This window comes from Lotus japonicus, chromosome 1, assembly GCF_012489685.1.
Source record: "Lotus japonicus ecotype B-129 chromosome 1, LjGifu_v1.2".
In the NCBI taxonomy this organism is placed as follows: domain Eukaryota; kingdom Viridiplantae; phylum Streptophyta; class Magnoliopsida; order Fabales; family Fabaceae; genus Lotus; species Lotus japonicus.
In genome coordinates this window covers 43,045,844-43,059,975 of record NC_080041.1, presented here as the reverse complement: position 1 = coordinate 43,059,975, position 14,132 = coordinate 43,045,844, and the positions used below count along the sequence as shown (strand labels likewise).

General features: G+C 40.9%; 2 protein-coding genes across 2 annotated transcripts; both read right to left on the bottom strand.

Moving 5' to 3' along the window:
* Positions 1–8,715: 8,715 nt before the first annotated feature.
* Positions 8,716–9,228, bottom strand: LOC130736219 (senescence-specific cysteine protease SAG39-like). Its single transcript, XM_057588063.1, has one exon. It carries the CDS (start codon positions 9,226–9,228, stop codon positions 8,716–8,718), a length of 513 nt encoding a protein of 170 aa, XP_057444046.1.
* A 2,644-nt stretch (positions 9,229–11,872) lies between these two features.
* LOC130736213 (senescence-specific cysteine protease SAG39-like) lies at positions 11,873–12,385 on the bottom strand. The gene has a single exon (XM_057588056.1). The coding sequence runs from the start codon at positions 12,383–12,385 to the stop codon at positions 11,873–11,875; it is 513 nt and encodes a 170-aa protein (XP_057444039.1).
* Positions 12,386–14,132: the final 1,747 nt, after the last annotated feature.

Genomic DNA, 14,132 nt, shown 5'->3' with positions numbered 1-14,132 from the left:
AAACATATCCTCAATGGATTCGTCAGGTTCCATTTGGAAGGATTCATACTGCTTGATTAGAGACAACGCCTTTGTCTCTTTCACTTTCTTGTTTCCTTCATGAGACATCTGCAAGGATTCAAAGATGCCCTTGGCGGAATCACGATCAGTAATTTTCTCATATTCTTCATATGAAATGGCACTTTGCAGAATAGATCTTGATCTGTGATGATCTCTGAATTCCTTCTTTTGATCTTCACTCATCTTCACCCTTGGGATCTTTACACCATGTTCATCAACAGGAGGGGTGTAGCCATCAACAACAAAATCCCAGAGATCAGGATCAAAGCCAAGAAAGAAGCTTTTGATTCTATCTTTCCAGAAATCAAATCTCTGACCATCAAAGATAGGTGGTCTTGCACTGTATTGATATTTGCTTGTAGTAGTGGTGGAATCCATGAGTTTTTCACACTGGCCCGGATCTACTGAACACTGTTAAGTGTGGTAATCAGAACTTGCGCTCTGATACCAAGTGAAGGTGTGAAAAACGACTAGAAGGGGGGGGGGGTTGAATAGCGTTTTCAATATAAAAACTTTCCCCTTAAGATTTAAAGTAAATCTTTTCGGTTTCTCTAAGATAGATGGTGCAACGGATAAAGATAGAGAGAAGAGAAAAGCACACAAGTATTTTATCCTGGTTCACTTGATAAATCCCTCAAGCTAATCCAGTCCACCCGTTAAGGTGATTTCTTCCTTCTTAGAATGAAGGCAATCCACTAATCAGATAATTGTTACAACTGCACTTGAAACCTACAAGTGACTAACAATACACTGACTTAGCTATCACTAAGATTCACTCTCTTAGTCTTCTCTAGGATCCGATCAACCTTGATCTCCTAAAGGAATCACCACTAAGATTCACTCTCTTAGTCTTCTTAAGGATACTGACCTACCCGGTCCCTTAAGGAAAATCAAACAACTGTTTGAGGTTGGTGTTTACAAAAGTTTGCTTCTAAATAAGCTGAGTGTAAACCAAATAAGAATAGATGAAGAAAGTAGAGGCTTGAATCTTTTCTTGTATTGCAGCTCTTTGTTTTCTCTCGCTCTTGCTTTCTTCTTTTCTTCAGCCTTTTATAGTCTAAGGTGCAAAGGATATTTCTGTTGAGAGAATATGACCGTTGGAGGGCATTTCTGGAACTTCCAGAACCTGCAGTGGCTGAACTTTGGTAGGTAGGCATTTCAGAATAGTACACTGCTCTTGTACTTCTCGATAGAGACATTTGCCTTTAACCATTGACTTCTGATCAGAGTTATGCTTCGTGTTGGAACTTGTGAAGCTTGGTGATCAGAGTCAGAGGGAAGCTTGGATCCTCTGACCTTCGTAACTTCTGCTTCTGGACCTTCAGAGCTTCTGAACCTTCAGAGCCTCTGGTCCCTCAGAGCTTCTGGTCTTCAGATCTTCTGATCCTCAGATCTTCTGATCCTCTGATCTTCTGATCCTCTGATCTTCAGATCCTCTGATCTTCAGATCTTCTGATCTTCAGAGCTTCTGATCCTCTGATCTTCTGATCTTCAGAACTTCTGTTCTTCAGATCTTCTGATCCTCTGATCTTCAGAACTTCTGACGAATATATCTTCTGGTGTCAGAATCAGAACCTGTTTGTCAAAACACTCAAGACAAACATTAGAGTATCATAGTTGTTCATCCACAAATAAATACTTGTTATCATCAAAACATAGAGTTGTACCACATGACCAAATCTTGATCTTACAGGAGTTGTCACACCAGTGAAGAACCAATGAACAAGTGGTAAGTAATGGAATGGATTGGTTCTTGTGGTTTGGATTGAAGGATACGCCCATGAATCCAAGAAGAACGTGTCTAACCGAGCCGCATAATCTGAAGCATATTGAGAAGAAAACTCCAATCAATGTTGTCAAAGGCTTTATAGAAATCAAGTTTCTGGAGTAAGCCCCCACAATCCCTTCTCTTCATCGATTCCACCACCTCATTGGCACTCATAATCAACGATACCACCACCTCATCTTTTTTTCTTCCTTTTTGACCTTTTCCAATGCTTTCTTAAGTCGCTGATTTTCAGCCTGTGCTACGTTTTGCTCTTGAATTCTAAGGAGCCTTATGTGTCTGGAGCATTTTTCCTTTCTCTTGCCCTTTTGTTTGTCACTGTCAAAGATTTCTCCTTGTTTCAGCATTCTAATTTGATTCGATTCATAAGACTTACGAATGTTTGATAAGAATGAATCTTGAGATTACATTGAAGAAGTGAATATCATTCTCTTGATCTCGCATGTTTGATGGTAAACTTAATCGCAGTCAATTTTTGCTACAATCGATTAGCTGTTGTTCTGATAAGTAAATAAAACTCCTTGTTTAGAGTTTGCGAGATCCTTCTATTTAACCAACAACCGAGAAAGCCGATCAAGCTCAAACAAATGTAAAGTAAATGAGCAATTGCAAAATATAAAACAACTTGCTCTTAAACTTACGTATCCTACAATCCAAACCACAAGAACCAATCCACATGTTCCTTGGTTATTCACTGGTGTGACGACTCCTTCCCCCCTCCATTCCACGCATCAAGGCACAGTGACATTTTCATATCTGAATGAGGTAGACCTCATGACTTTGGAGGCCTTCAGTCCATTTCTTTGTGCTCTAATCTCGTCATTTGTGAGATCAGCAAACTCATTCAATCCAAATTTGTAAGATTTTCCTGCTTTGTTGGAGGCTTCTATGTAATCCACATTCTTCTTGAAGATATCAAGCCTTCCAAGTCTTTCTTCCTCATCCTTGTAGACTCTACTGTGTTCAGCACACCACCTCTCATGCCTCACGTCGATGGAGGCATCTTGGAATCGAAACATGCCCCCACTAAGAGTAGCAATATGGCAATCATTGCACATGAAATTTCGTGTGCCGCAATATGACAACAATTGCACATGAAATTTCGTGTGCAGTTGTTGTCATATTAAATAGGAATTTGGTGTGCAGTGGTTGTCATATTGCTACTCTTTGAGAGGGCCTTTTTTAATTCCAAGATGTCTCCATCGAGGTGAGGCATGAGAGGTGGTGTGCTGAACACAGTAGAGTCTACAAGGATGAGGAAGAAAAACTTAGAAGTCTTGATATCTTCAAGAAGAAGGTGGTTTACATAGCAGCCTCCAACAAAGCAGGAAAATCTTACAAACTTGGATTGAATGAGTTTGCTGATCTCACAAATAACGAGATCTGAGCACGAAGAAATTGACTGAAGGCCTCCAAAGTCATGAGGTCAACCTCATTCAAATATGAAAATGTCTCGGTGCCTTGCTGGGTGGACTGAAGGGAGGAAGGAGTTGTCACACCAGTGAAGAACCAATGAACAAGTGGTAAGTAATGGAATGGATTGGTTCTTGTGGTTTGGATTGAAGGATACGTCCATGAATCCAAGAAGAACGTGTCTAACCGAGCCGCATAATCTGAAGCATATTGAGAAGAAAACTCCAATCAATGTTGTCAAAGGCTTTATAGAAATCAAGTTTCAGGAGTAAGCCCCCACAATCCCTTCTCTTCATCGATTCCACCACCTCATTGGCACTCATAATTAACGATACCACCACCTCATCTTTTTTTCTTCCTTTTTGACCTTTTCCAATGCTTTCTTAAGTCGCTGATTTTCAGCCTGTGCTACGTTTTGCTCTTGAATTCTAAGGAGCCTTATGTGTCTGGAGCATTTTTCCTTTCTCTTGCCCTTTTGTTTGTCGCTGTCAAAGATTTCTCCTTGTTTCAGCATTCTAATTTGATTCGATTCATAAGACTTACGAATGTTTGGTAAGAATGAATCTTGAGATTACATTGAAGAAATGAATATCATTCTCTTGATCTCGCATGTTTGATGGTAAACTTAATCGCAGTCAATTTTTGCTACAATCGATTAGCTGTTGTTCTGATAAGTAAATAAAACTTCTTGTTTTGAGTTTGCGAGATCCTTCTATTTAACCAACAACAGAGAAAGCCGATCAAGCTCAAACAAATGTAAAGTAAATGAGCAATTGCAAAAGATAAAACAACTTGCTCTAAAACTTACGTATCCTACAATCCAAACCACAAGAACCAATCCACATGTTCCTTGGTTCTTCACTGGTGTGACGACTCCTTCCCCCCTCCATTCCACGCAGCAAGGCACAGTGACATTTTCATATCTGAATGAGGTTGACCTCATGACTTTGGAGGCCTTCAGTCCATTTCTTTGTGCTCTAATCTCGTCATTTGTGAGATCAGCAAACTCATTCAATCCAAATTTGTAAGATTTTCCTGCTTTGTTGGAGGCTTCTATGTAATCCACATTCTTCTTGAAGATATCAAGCCTTCCAAGTCTCTCTTCCTCATCCTTGTAGACTCTACTGTGTTCAGCACACCACCTCTCATGCCTCACCTTGATGGAGGCATCTTGGAATCGAAACATGCCCCCACTAAGAGTAGCAATATGGCAATCAGTGCACATGAAATTTCGTGTGCAGCAATATGACAACAATTGCACATGAAATTTCGTGTGCAGTTGTTGTCATATTAAAAAGGAATTTGGTGGGCACTGGTTGTCATATTGCTACTCTTTGAGAGGGCCTTTTTTAATTCCAAGATGTCTCTATCGAGGTGAGGCATGAGAGGTGGTGTGCTGAACACAGTAGAGTCTACAAGGATGAGGAAGAAAAACTTAGAAGTCATGATATCTTCAAGAAGAAGGTGGTTTACATAGCAGCCTCCAACAAAGCAGGAAAATCATACAAACTTGGATTGAATGAGTTTGCTGATCTCACAAATGACGAGATCAGAGCACGAAGAAATTGAATGAAGGCCTCCAAAGTCATGAGGTCAACCTCATTCAAATATGAAAATGTCTCGGTGCCTTGTTGGGTGGACTGAAGGGAGGAAGGAGTTGTCACACCAGTGAAGAACCAATGAACAAGTGGTAAGTAATGGAATGGATTGGTTCTTGTGGTTTGGATTGAAGGATACGTCCATGAATCCAAGAAGAACGTGTCTAACCGAGCCGCATAATCTGAAGCATATTGAGAAGAAAACTCCAATCAATGTTGTTAAAGGCTTTATAGAAATCAAGTTTCAGGAGTAAGCCCCCACAATCCCTTCTCTTCATCGATTCCACCACCTCATTGGCACTCATAATCATCGAGACCACCACCTCATCTTTTTTTCTTCCTTTTTGACCTTTTCCACTGCTATCTTAAGTCGCTGATTTACAGCCTGTGCTACGTTTTGCTCTTGAATTCTAAGGAGCCTTATGTGTCTGGAGCATTTTTACTTTCTCTTGCCCTTTTGTTTGTCGCTGTCAAAGATTTCTCCTTGTTTCAGCATTCTAATTTGATTCGATTCATAAGACTTACGAATGTTTGATAAAAATGAATCTTGAGATTTCATTGAAGAAGTGAATATCATTCTCTTGATCTCGCATGTTTGATGGTAAACTTAATCGCAGTCAATTTTTGATACAATCTATTAGCTGTTGTTCTGATAAGTAAATAAAACTCCTTGTTTTGAGTTTGCGAGATCCTTCTATTTAACCAACAACAGAGAAAGCCGATCAAGCTCAAACAAATGTAAAGTAAATGAGCAATTGCAAAAGATAAAACAACTTGCTCTAAAACTTACGTATCCTACAATCCAAACCACAAGAACCAATCCACATGTTCCTTGGTTCTTCACTGGTGTGACGACTCCTTCCCCCATCCATTCCACGCAGCAAGGCACAGTGACATTTTCATATCTGAATGAGGTAGACCTCATGACTTTGGAGGCCTACAGTCCATTTCTTTGTGCTCTAATCTCGTCATTTGTGAGATCAGTAAACTCATTCAATCCAAATTTGTAGGATTTTCGTGCTTTGTTGGAGGCTTCTATGTAATCCACATTCTTCTTGAAGATATCAAGCCTTCCAAGTCTTTCTTCCTCATCCTTGTAGACTCTACTGTGTTCAGCACACCACCTCTCATGCCTCACCTCGATGGAGGCATCTTGGAATCGAAACATGCCCCCACTAAGAGTAGCAATATGGCAATCATTGCACATGAAATTTCATGTGCAGCAATATGACAACAATTGCACATGAAATTTCGTGTGCAGTTGTTGTCATATTAAATAGGAATTTGGTGGGCAATGGTTGTCATATTGCTACTCTCTATGAGGGCCTTTTTTTATTCCAAGATGTCTCCATCGAGGTGAGGCATGAGAGGTGGTGTGCTCAACACGGTAGATTCTACAAGGATGAGCAAGAAAGACTTAGAAGTCTTGATATCTTCAAGAAGAATGTGGTTTACATAGCAGCCTCCAGCAAAGTAGGATATTCTTACATACTTGGATTGAATGAGTTTGCATATCTCACAAATAACGAGATCTGAGCACGAAGAAATTGACTTAAGGCGTCCAACGTCATGAGGTCAACCTCATTCAAATATGAAAATGTCTCGGTGCCTTGCTGGGTGGACTGAAGGGAGGAAGGAGTTGTCACACCAGTGAAGAACCAATGAACAAGTGGTAAGTAATGGAATGGATTGGTTCTTGTGGTTTGGATTGAAGGATACGTCCATGAATCCAAGAAGAACGTGTCTAACCGAGCCGCATAATCTGAAGCATATTGAGAAGAAAACTCCAATCAATGTTGTCAAAGTCTTTATAGAAATCAAGTTTCAGGAGTAAGCCCCCACAATCCCTTCTCTTCATCGATTCCACCACCTCATTGGCACTCATAATCAACGATACCGCCACCTCATCTTTTTTCTTCCTTTTTGACCTGTTCCAATGCTTTCTTAAGTCGCTGATTTTCAACCTGTGCTACGTTTTGCTCTTGAATTCTAAGGAGCCTTATGTGTCTGGAGCATTTTTCCTTTCTCTTGCCCTTTTGTTTATCGCTGTCAAAGATTTCTCCTTGTTTCAGCATTCTAATTTGATTCGATTCATAAGACTTACGAATGTTTGATAAGAATGAATCTTGAGATTTCATTGAAGAAGTGAATATCATTCTCTTGATCTCGCATGTTTGATGGTAAGCTTAATCGCAATCAATTTTTGCTACAATCGATTAGCTGTTGTTCTGATAAGTAAATAAAACTCCTTGTTTTGAGTTTGCGAGATCCTTCTATTTAACCAACAACAGAGAAAGTCGATCAAGCTCAAACAAATGTAAAGTAAATGAGCAATTGCAAAAGATAAAACAACTTGCTCTAAAACTTACGTATCCTACAATCCAAACCACAAGAACCAATCCACATGTTCCTTGGTTCTTCACTGGTGTGACGACTCCTTCCCCCCTCCATTCCACGCAGCAGGGCACAGTGACATTTTCATATCTGAATGAGGTTGACCTCATGACTTTGGAGGCCTTCAGTCCATTTCTTTGTGCTCTAATCTCGTCATTTGTGAGATCAGGAAACTCATTCAATCCAAATTTGTAAGATTTTGGTGCTTTGTTCGAGGCTTCTATGTAATCCACATTCTTCTTGAAGATATCAAGCCTTCTAAGTCTTTCTTCCTCATCCTTGTAGACTCTACTGTGTTCAGCACACCACCTCTCATGCCTCACCTCGATGGAGGCATCTTGGAATCGAAACATTCCCCCACTAAGAGTAGCAATATGGCAATCATTGCACATGAAATTTCGTGTACAGCAATATGACAACAATTGCACACGAGACGAAATTTCGTGTGCAGTGGTTGTCATATTAAATAGGAATTTGGTGGGCAGTGGTTGTCATATTGCTACTCTCTGTGAGGAATTTTTTTTATTCCAAGATGTCTGCATCGAGGTGAGGCATGAGAGGTGGTGTGCTCAACACGGTAGATTCTACAAGGATGAGCAAGAAAGACTTAGAAGTCTTGATATCTTCAAGAAGAATGTGGTTTACATAGCAGCCTCCAGCAAAGTTGGACATTCTTACAGACTTGGATTGAATGAGTTTGCTGATCTCACAAATAACGAGATCTGAGCACGAAGAAATTGAATGAAGGCCTCCAAAGTCATGAGGTCAACCTCATTCAAATATCAAAATGTCACGGTGCCTTGCTGGGTGGACTGAAGGGAGGAAGGAGTTGTCACACCAGTGAAGAACCAATGAACAAGTGGTAAGTAATGGAATGGATTGGTTCTTGTGGTTTGGATTGAAGGATACGTCCATGAATCCAAGAAGAACGTGTCTAACCGAGCCGCATAATCTGAAGCATATTGAGAAGAAAACTCCAATCCATGTTGTCAAAGGCTTTATAGAAATCAAGTTTCAGGAGTAAGCCCCCACAATCCCTTCTCTTCATCGATTCCACCACCTCATTGGCACTCATAATCAACGATACCGCCACCTCATCTTTTTTTCTTCCTTTTTGACCTTTTCCAATGCTTTCTTAAGTCGCTGATTTTCAGCCTGTGCTACGTTTTGCTCTTGAATTCTAAGGAGCCTTATGTGTCTGGAGCATTTTTCCTTTCTCTTGCCCTTTTGTTTGTCGCAGTCAAAGATTTCTCCTTGTTTCAGCATTCTAATTTGATTCTATTCATAAGACTTACGAATGTTTGATAAGAATGAATCTTGAGATTTCATTGAAGAAGTAAATATCATTCTCTTGATCTCGCATGTTTGATGGTAAACTTAATCGCAGTCAATTTTTTCTACAATCGATTAGCTGTTGTTCTGATAAGTAAATAAAACTCCTTGTTTTGAGTTTGCGAGATCCTTCTATTTAACCAACAACAGAGAAAGCCGATCAAGCTCAAACAAATGTAAAGTAAATGAGCAATTGCAAAAGATAAAACAACTTGCTGTAAAACTTACGTATCCTACAATCCAAACCACAAGAACCAATCCACATGTTCCTTGGTTCTTCACTGGTGTGACGACTCCTTCCCCCCTCCATTCCACGCAGCAAGGCACAGTGACATTTTCATATCTGAATGAGGTTGACCTCATGACTTTGGAGGCCTTCAGTCCATTTCTTTGTGCTCTAATCTCGTCATTTGTGAGATCAGCAAACTCATTCAATCCAAATTCGATAGATTTTCGTGCTTTGTTGGAGGCTTCTATGTAATCCACATTCTTCTTGGAGATATCAAGCCTTCTAAGTCTTTCTTCCTCATCCTTGTAGACTCTACTGTGTTCAGCACACCACCTCTCATGCCTCACCTCGATGGAGGCATCTTGGAATCGAAACATGCCCCCACTAAGAGTAGCAATATGGCAATCATTGCACATGAAATTTCGTGTGCAACAATATGACAACAATTGCACATGAAATTTCGTGTGCAGTGGTGTTCATATTAAATAGGAATTTGGTGGGCAGTGGTTGTCATATTGCTACTCTCTGTGAGGAATTTTTTTTATTCCAAGATGTCTCCATCGAGGTGAGGCATGAGAGGTGGTGTGCCCAACACGGTAGATTCTACAAGGATGAGCAAGAAAGACTTAGAAGTCTTGATATCTTCAAGAAAAATGTGGTTAACATAGCAGCCTCCAGCAAAGTTGGACATTCTTACAGACTTGGATTGAATGAGTTTGCTGATCTCACAAATAACGAGATCTGAGCACGAAGAAATTGAATGAAGGCCTCCAAAGTCATGAGGTCAACCTCATTCAAATATCAAAATATCACGGTGCCTTGCTGGGTGGACTGAAGGGAGGAAGGAGTTGTCACACCAGTGAAGAACCAAGAAACAAGTGGTATGTAATGGAATGGATTGGTTCTTGTGGTTTGGATTGAAGGATACGTCCATGAATCCAAGAAGAACGTGTCTAACCGAGCCGCATAATCTGAAGCATATTTAGAAGAAAACTCCAATCCATGTTGTCAAAGGCTTTAGAGAAATCAAGTTTCAGGAGTAAGCCCCCGCAATCCCTTCTCTTCATCGATTCCACCACCTCATTGGCACTCATAATCAACGATACCGCCACCTCATCTTTTTTTCTTCCTTTTTGACCTTTTCCAATGCTTTCTTAAGTCGCTGATTTTCAGCCTGTGCTACGTTTTGCTCTTGAATTCTAAGGAGCCTTATGTGTCTGGAGCATTTTTCCTTTCTCTTGCCCTTTTGTTTGTCGCTGTCAAAGATTTCTCCTTGTTTCAGCATTCTAATTTGATTCTATTCATAAGACTTACGAATGTTTGATAAGAATGAATCTTGAGATTTCATTGAAGAAGTAAATATCATTCTCTTGATCTCGTATGTTTGATGGTAAACTTAATCGCAGTCAATTTTTTCTACAATCGATTAGCTGTTGTTCTGATAAGTAAATAAAACTCCTTGTTTTGAGTTTGCGAGATCCTTCTATTTAACCAACAACAGAGAAAGCCGATCAAGCTCAAACAAATGTAAAGTAAATGAGCAATTGCAAAAGATAAAACAACTTGCTCTAAAACTTACGTATCCTACAATCCAAACCACAAGAACCAATCCACATGTTCCTTGGTTCTTCACTGGTGTGACGACTCCTTCCCCCCTCCATTCCACGCAGCAAGGCACAGTGACATTTTCATATCTGAATGAGGTTGACCTCATGACTTTGGAGGCCTTCAGTCCATTTCTTTGTGCTCTAATCTCGTCATTTGTGATCAGCAAACTCATTTAATCCAAATTCGTTAGATTTTCGTGCTTTGTTGGAGGCTTCTATGTAATCCACATTCTTCTTGGAGATATCAAGCCTTCTAAGTCTTTCTTCCTCATCCTTGTAGTCTCTACTGTGTTCAGCACACCACCTCTCATGCCTCACCTCGATGGAGGCATCTTGGAATCGAAACATGCCCCCACTAAGAGTAGCAATATGGCAATCATTGCACATGAAATTTCGTGTGCAACAATATGACAACAATTGGACATGAAATTTCGTGTGCAGTGGTGTTCATATTAAATAGGAATTTGGTGGGCAGTGGTTGTCATATTGCTACTCTCTGTGAGGAATTTTTTTTATTCCAAGATGTCTCCATCGAGGTGAGGCATGAGAGGTGGTGTGCTCAACACGGTAGATTCTACAAGGATGAGCAAGAAAGACTTAGAAGTCTTGATATCTTCAAGAAAAATGTGGTTTACATAGCAGCCTCCAGCAAAGTTGGACATTCTTACAGACTTGGATTGAATGAGTTTGCTGATCTCACAAATAACGAGATCTGAGCACGAAGAAATTGAATGAAGGCCTCCAAAGTCATGAGGTCAACCTCATTCAAATATCAAAATGTCACGGTGCCTTGCTGGGTGGACTGAAGGGAGGAAGGAGTTGTCACACCAGTGAAGAACCAAGGAACAAGTGGTATGTAATGGAATGGATTGGTTCTTGTGGTTTGGATTGAAGGATACGTCCATGAATCCAAGAAGTACGTGTCTAACCGAGCCGCATAATCTGAAGCATATTGAGAAGAAAACTCCAACCAATGTTGCCAAAGGCTTTAGAGAAATCAAGTTTCAGGAGTGCCCCAATAGTCCCTTCTCTTCATCGATTCCACCACCTCATTGGCACTCATAATCAACGATACCACCACCTCATATTTTTTTCTTCCTTTTTGACCTTTTCGAGTGCTTTCTTAAGTCGCTGATTTTCAGTCTGTGCTACGTTTTGCTCTTGAATTCTAAGGAGCCTTATGTGTCTGGAGCATTTTTCCTTTCTCTTGCCCTTTTTGTTTGCCGCCGTTAAAGATTTCTCCTTGTTTCAGCATTCTAATTTGATTGATTCATAAGACTTACGAATGTTTGATAAGAATGAATCTCGAGATTTCATTGAAAAAAGTGAATTTCATTCTCTTGATCTCGCATGTTTGATAGTAAACTTAATCGTAGTCATTTTTTGCTATAATCGATTAGCTGTTGTTCAGGTAAGTAAATAAAACTCCTTGTTTTGAGTTTGCGAGATCCTTCTATTGAACCAACAACAGAGAAAGTCGATCAAGCTCATAAAAATGTAAAGTAAATGAGCAATTGCGAAAGATAAAACAACTTGTTCTAAAAGTGACGTATCCTACAATCCAAACCACAAGAACCAATCTATATGTTCCTTGGTTCTTCACTGGTGTGACGGCTCCTTCCTCCCTCCAATCCACGCAGCAAGGCACAGTGACATTTTCATATCTGAATGAGGTTGACCTCATGACTTTGGAGGCCTTCAGTCCATTTCTTTGTGCTCTAATCTCGTCATTTGTGAGATCAGCAAACTCATTCAATCCAAATTTGTAAGATTTTCGTGCTTTGTTGGAGGCTTCTATGTAATCCACATTCTTCTTGAAGATATCGAGCCTTCTAAGTCTTTCTTCCTTATCCTTGTAGACTCTACTGTGTTCAGCACACCACCTCTCATGCCTCACCTCGATGGAGGCATCTTGGAATCGAAACATGCCCCCACTAAGAGTAGCAATATGCCAATCATTGCACATGAAATTTCGTGTGCAACAATATGACAACAATTGCACATGAAATTTCGTGTGCAGTGGTTGTCATATCACTGGTGGCAAACCATGAAATTTCATTGTTGGCTTCCATGATTCCTATGGCGCCTCTCCACTAGTACTCAGCATCACCCAGCAGCAGATAAGTAGCCATGCCAACCTTGGCACCTTCAGCAGTTTGAAAAACACCGAATATCTTCTCAATCTCCTGGATCCAGAGATCCACTTTGTCAGGGTCAGTACCACCCGAGAACTTTGGTGGATCTTGTCTCCTGAAATCATTTAATCCCTTATTCTGATCCAGAGTTATTTCCCTCTGACGCTGATGCTGATCACGTGCTTCCTCAGCCGCACGTCTCAGAGCATTTTCATTTGCCTGTGCACTCACAACTTGGGCCATAGTGGCCATCATCTCCGCTAGTTGGTTAGTGTTCACCATATTCTGTTAAGTCAAACAAACAGTTAGTACTCATCATAATATAGCATCTAACATAACTATACAATATGATTAAGCAATAACTTCAATCAATTCTAAGCGAAAAATCGCTTGGCAGACAATAAATTTTTTACTCTTTGCAGAGTCACACAACCTAGCACAGAAGACCTATTCCCCAAAGACTCCCGAAAGACTCGACTAAGCTCTGATACCACAAATGTAACACCCCGATTTCGGTGGCGTCACTTTAGTAACCAAAAGAAAAATAAAAGCGGAAAAACGTGAATATTTTTTTTCGATCGATAAATGTTTTAAATAAATTAAGACTTGCCGATTTAATGAAATATTGACAAAATATAAACATGACTAATATACAATATATATATATACACTCCCCACAGCATCAACATACTACGTCACGAGTAACCTCCAGTGACGGAAAAGTAGTGCCTGACGGCAAATATGTACAGCACAAAATATAAGGTCAGTATCATAATATACAGTCCTCCAACAAGAAAGTAGGTCAGCTCAAAACAGTCCGAAGACCTCCTAATCCGACCAACTCCCTGTGACTCCCGTCAAGAGAACCACACAAAAAGCTATAGGTCGGGGACCTACCCTGCCCCAAAATGAGAAAAACTGAAGATCAGAGCCACGACGCTACTCCTACCCTAATCCCGACTAGAGGAGTACTACGCCCCACTCCCAACTACGCGTCACCATGATCGTCGTCTGAATCTGAATCCAAGACGATCACATCGATGACGACATCGGTCCTCGCAGCGGGTCCCACGGGTACTGTACCCGAACCCAAGACAGCAGCAGCCGCGACGGTGGGTGAGCTGGACTCAGATGAAGCTCCTACTACAGGCAACTCCTTTGAAGGGTCCTCCTCGTCCTCAGATGAAGGTGGCGGTACCACAACTCCAGAGCCACAGTGCACGCCCGGAGGTAGGTTGAAGCTAACCGTGTGGCGTCTCAAGACTCCTTGCGTCAGGTTCCCCATTCGGTCCACGTGGTCCTCCATAATCTGCCCCGTGTAAATGGCTCGGTGACCTGCGGGGTCGACCACCCAAGAGCCCGGGGTGTCTGTATCAAGCAACTCAAATCTGGTCCCCCCCGTAGGGACGACCATCTCGAACCAGTCGGACATCGACATCATCTGACAAAAAGGGCATACATAGCCCCCCATACACAGGTAGCACGCGCAAGGGTCAACTCAAAGAATTACATAATAGTACATCCAATAGGTAAAGTTTAAATAGTAGCCACATAGGCTTAATTATGAATCACAACATT

Coding starts and splice junctions, on each gene's coding strand:
- LOC130736219 (XM_057588063.1), bottom strand. CDS start 9,228: ATGTGCAATGATTGCCATATTGCTACTCTTAGTGGGGGCATGTTTCGA.
- LOC130736213 (XM_057588056.1), bottom strand. CDS start 12,385: ATGTGCAATGATTGGCATATTGCTACTCTTAGTGGGGGCATGTTTCGA.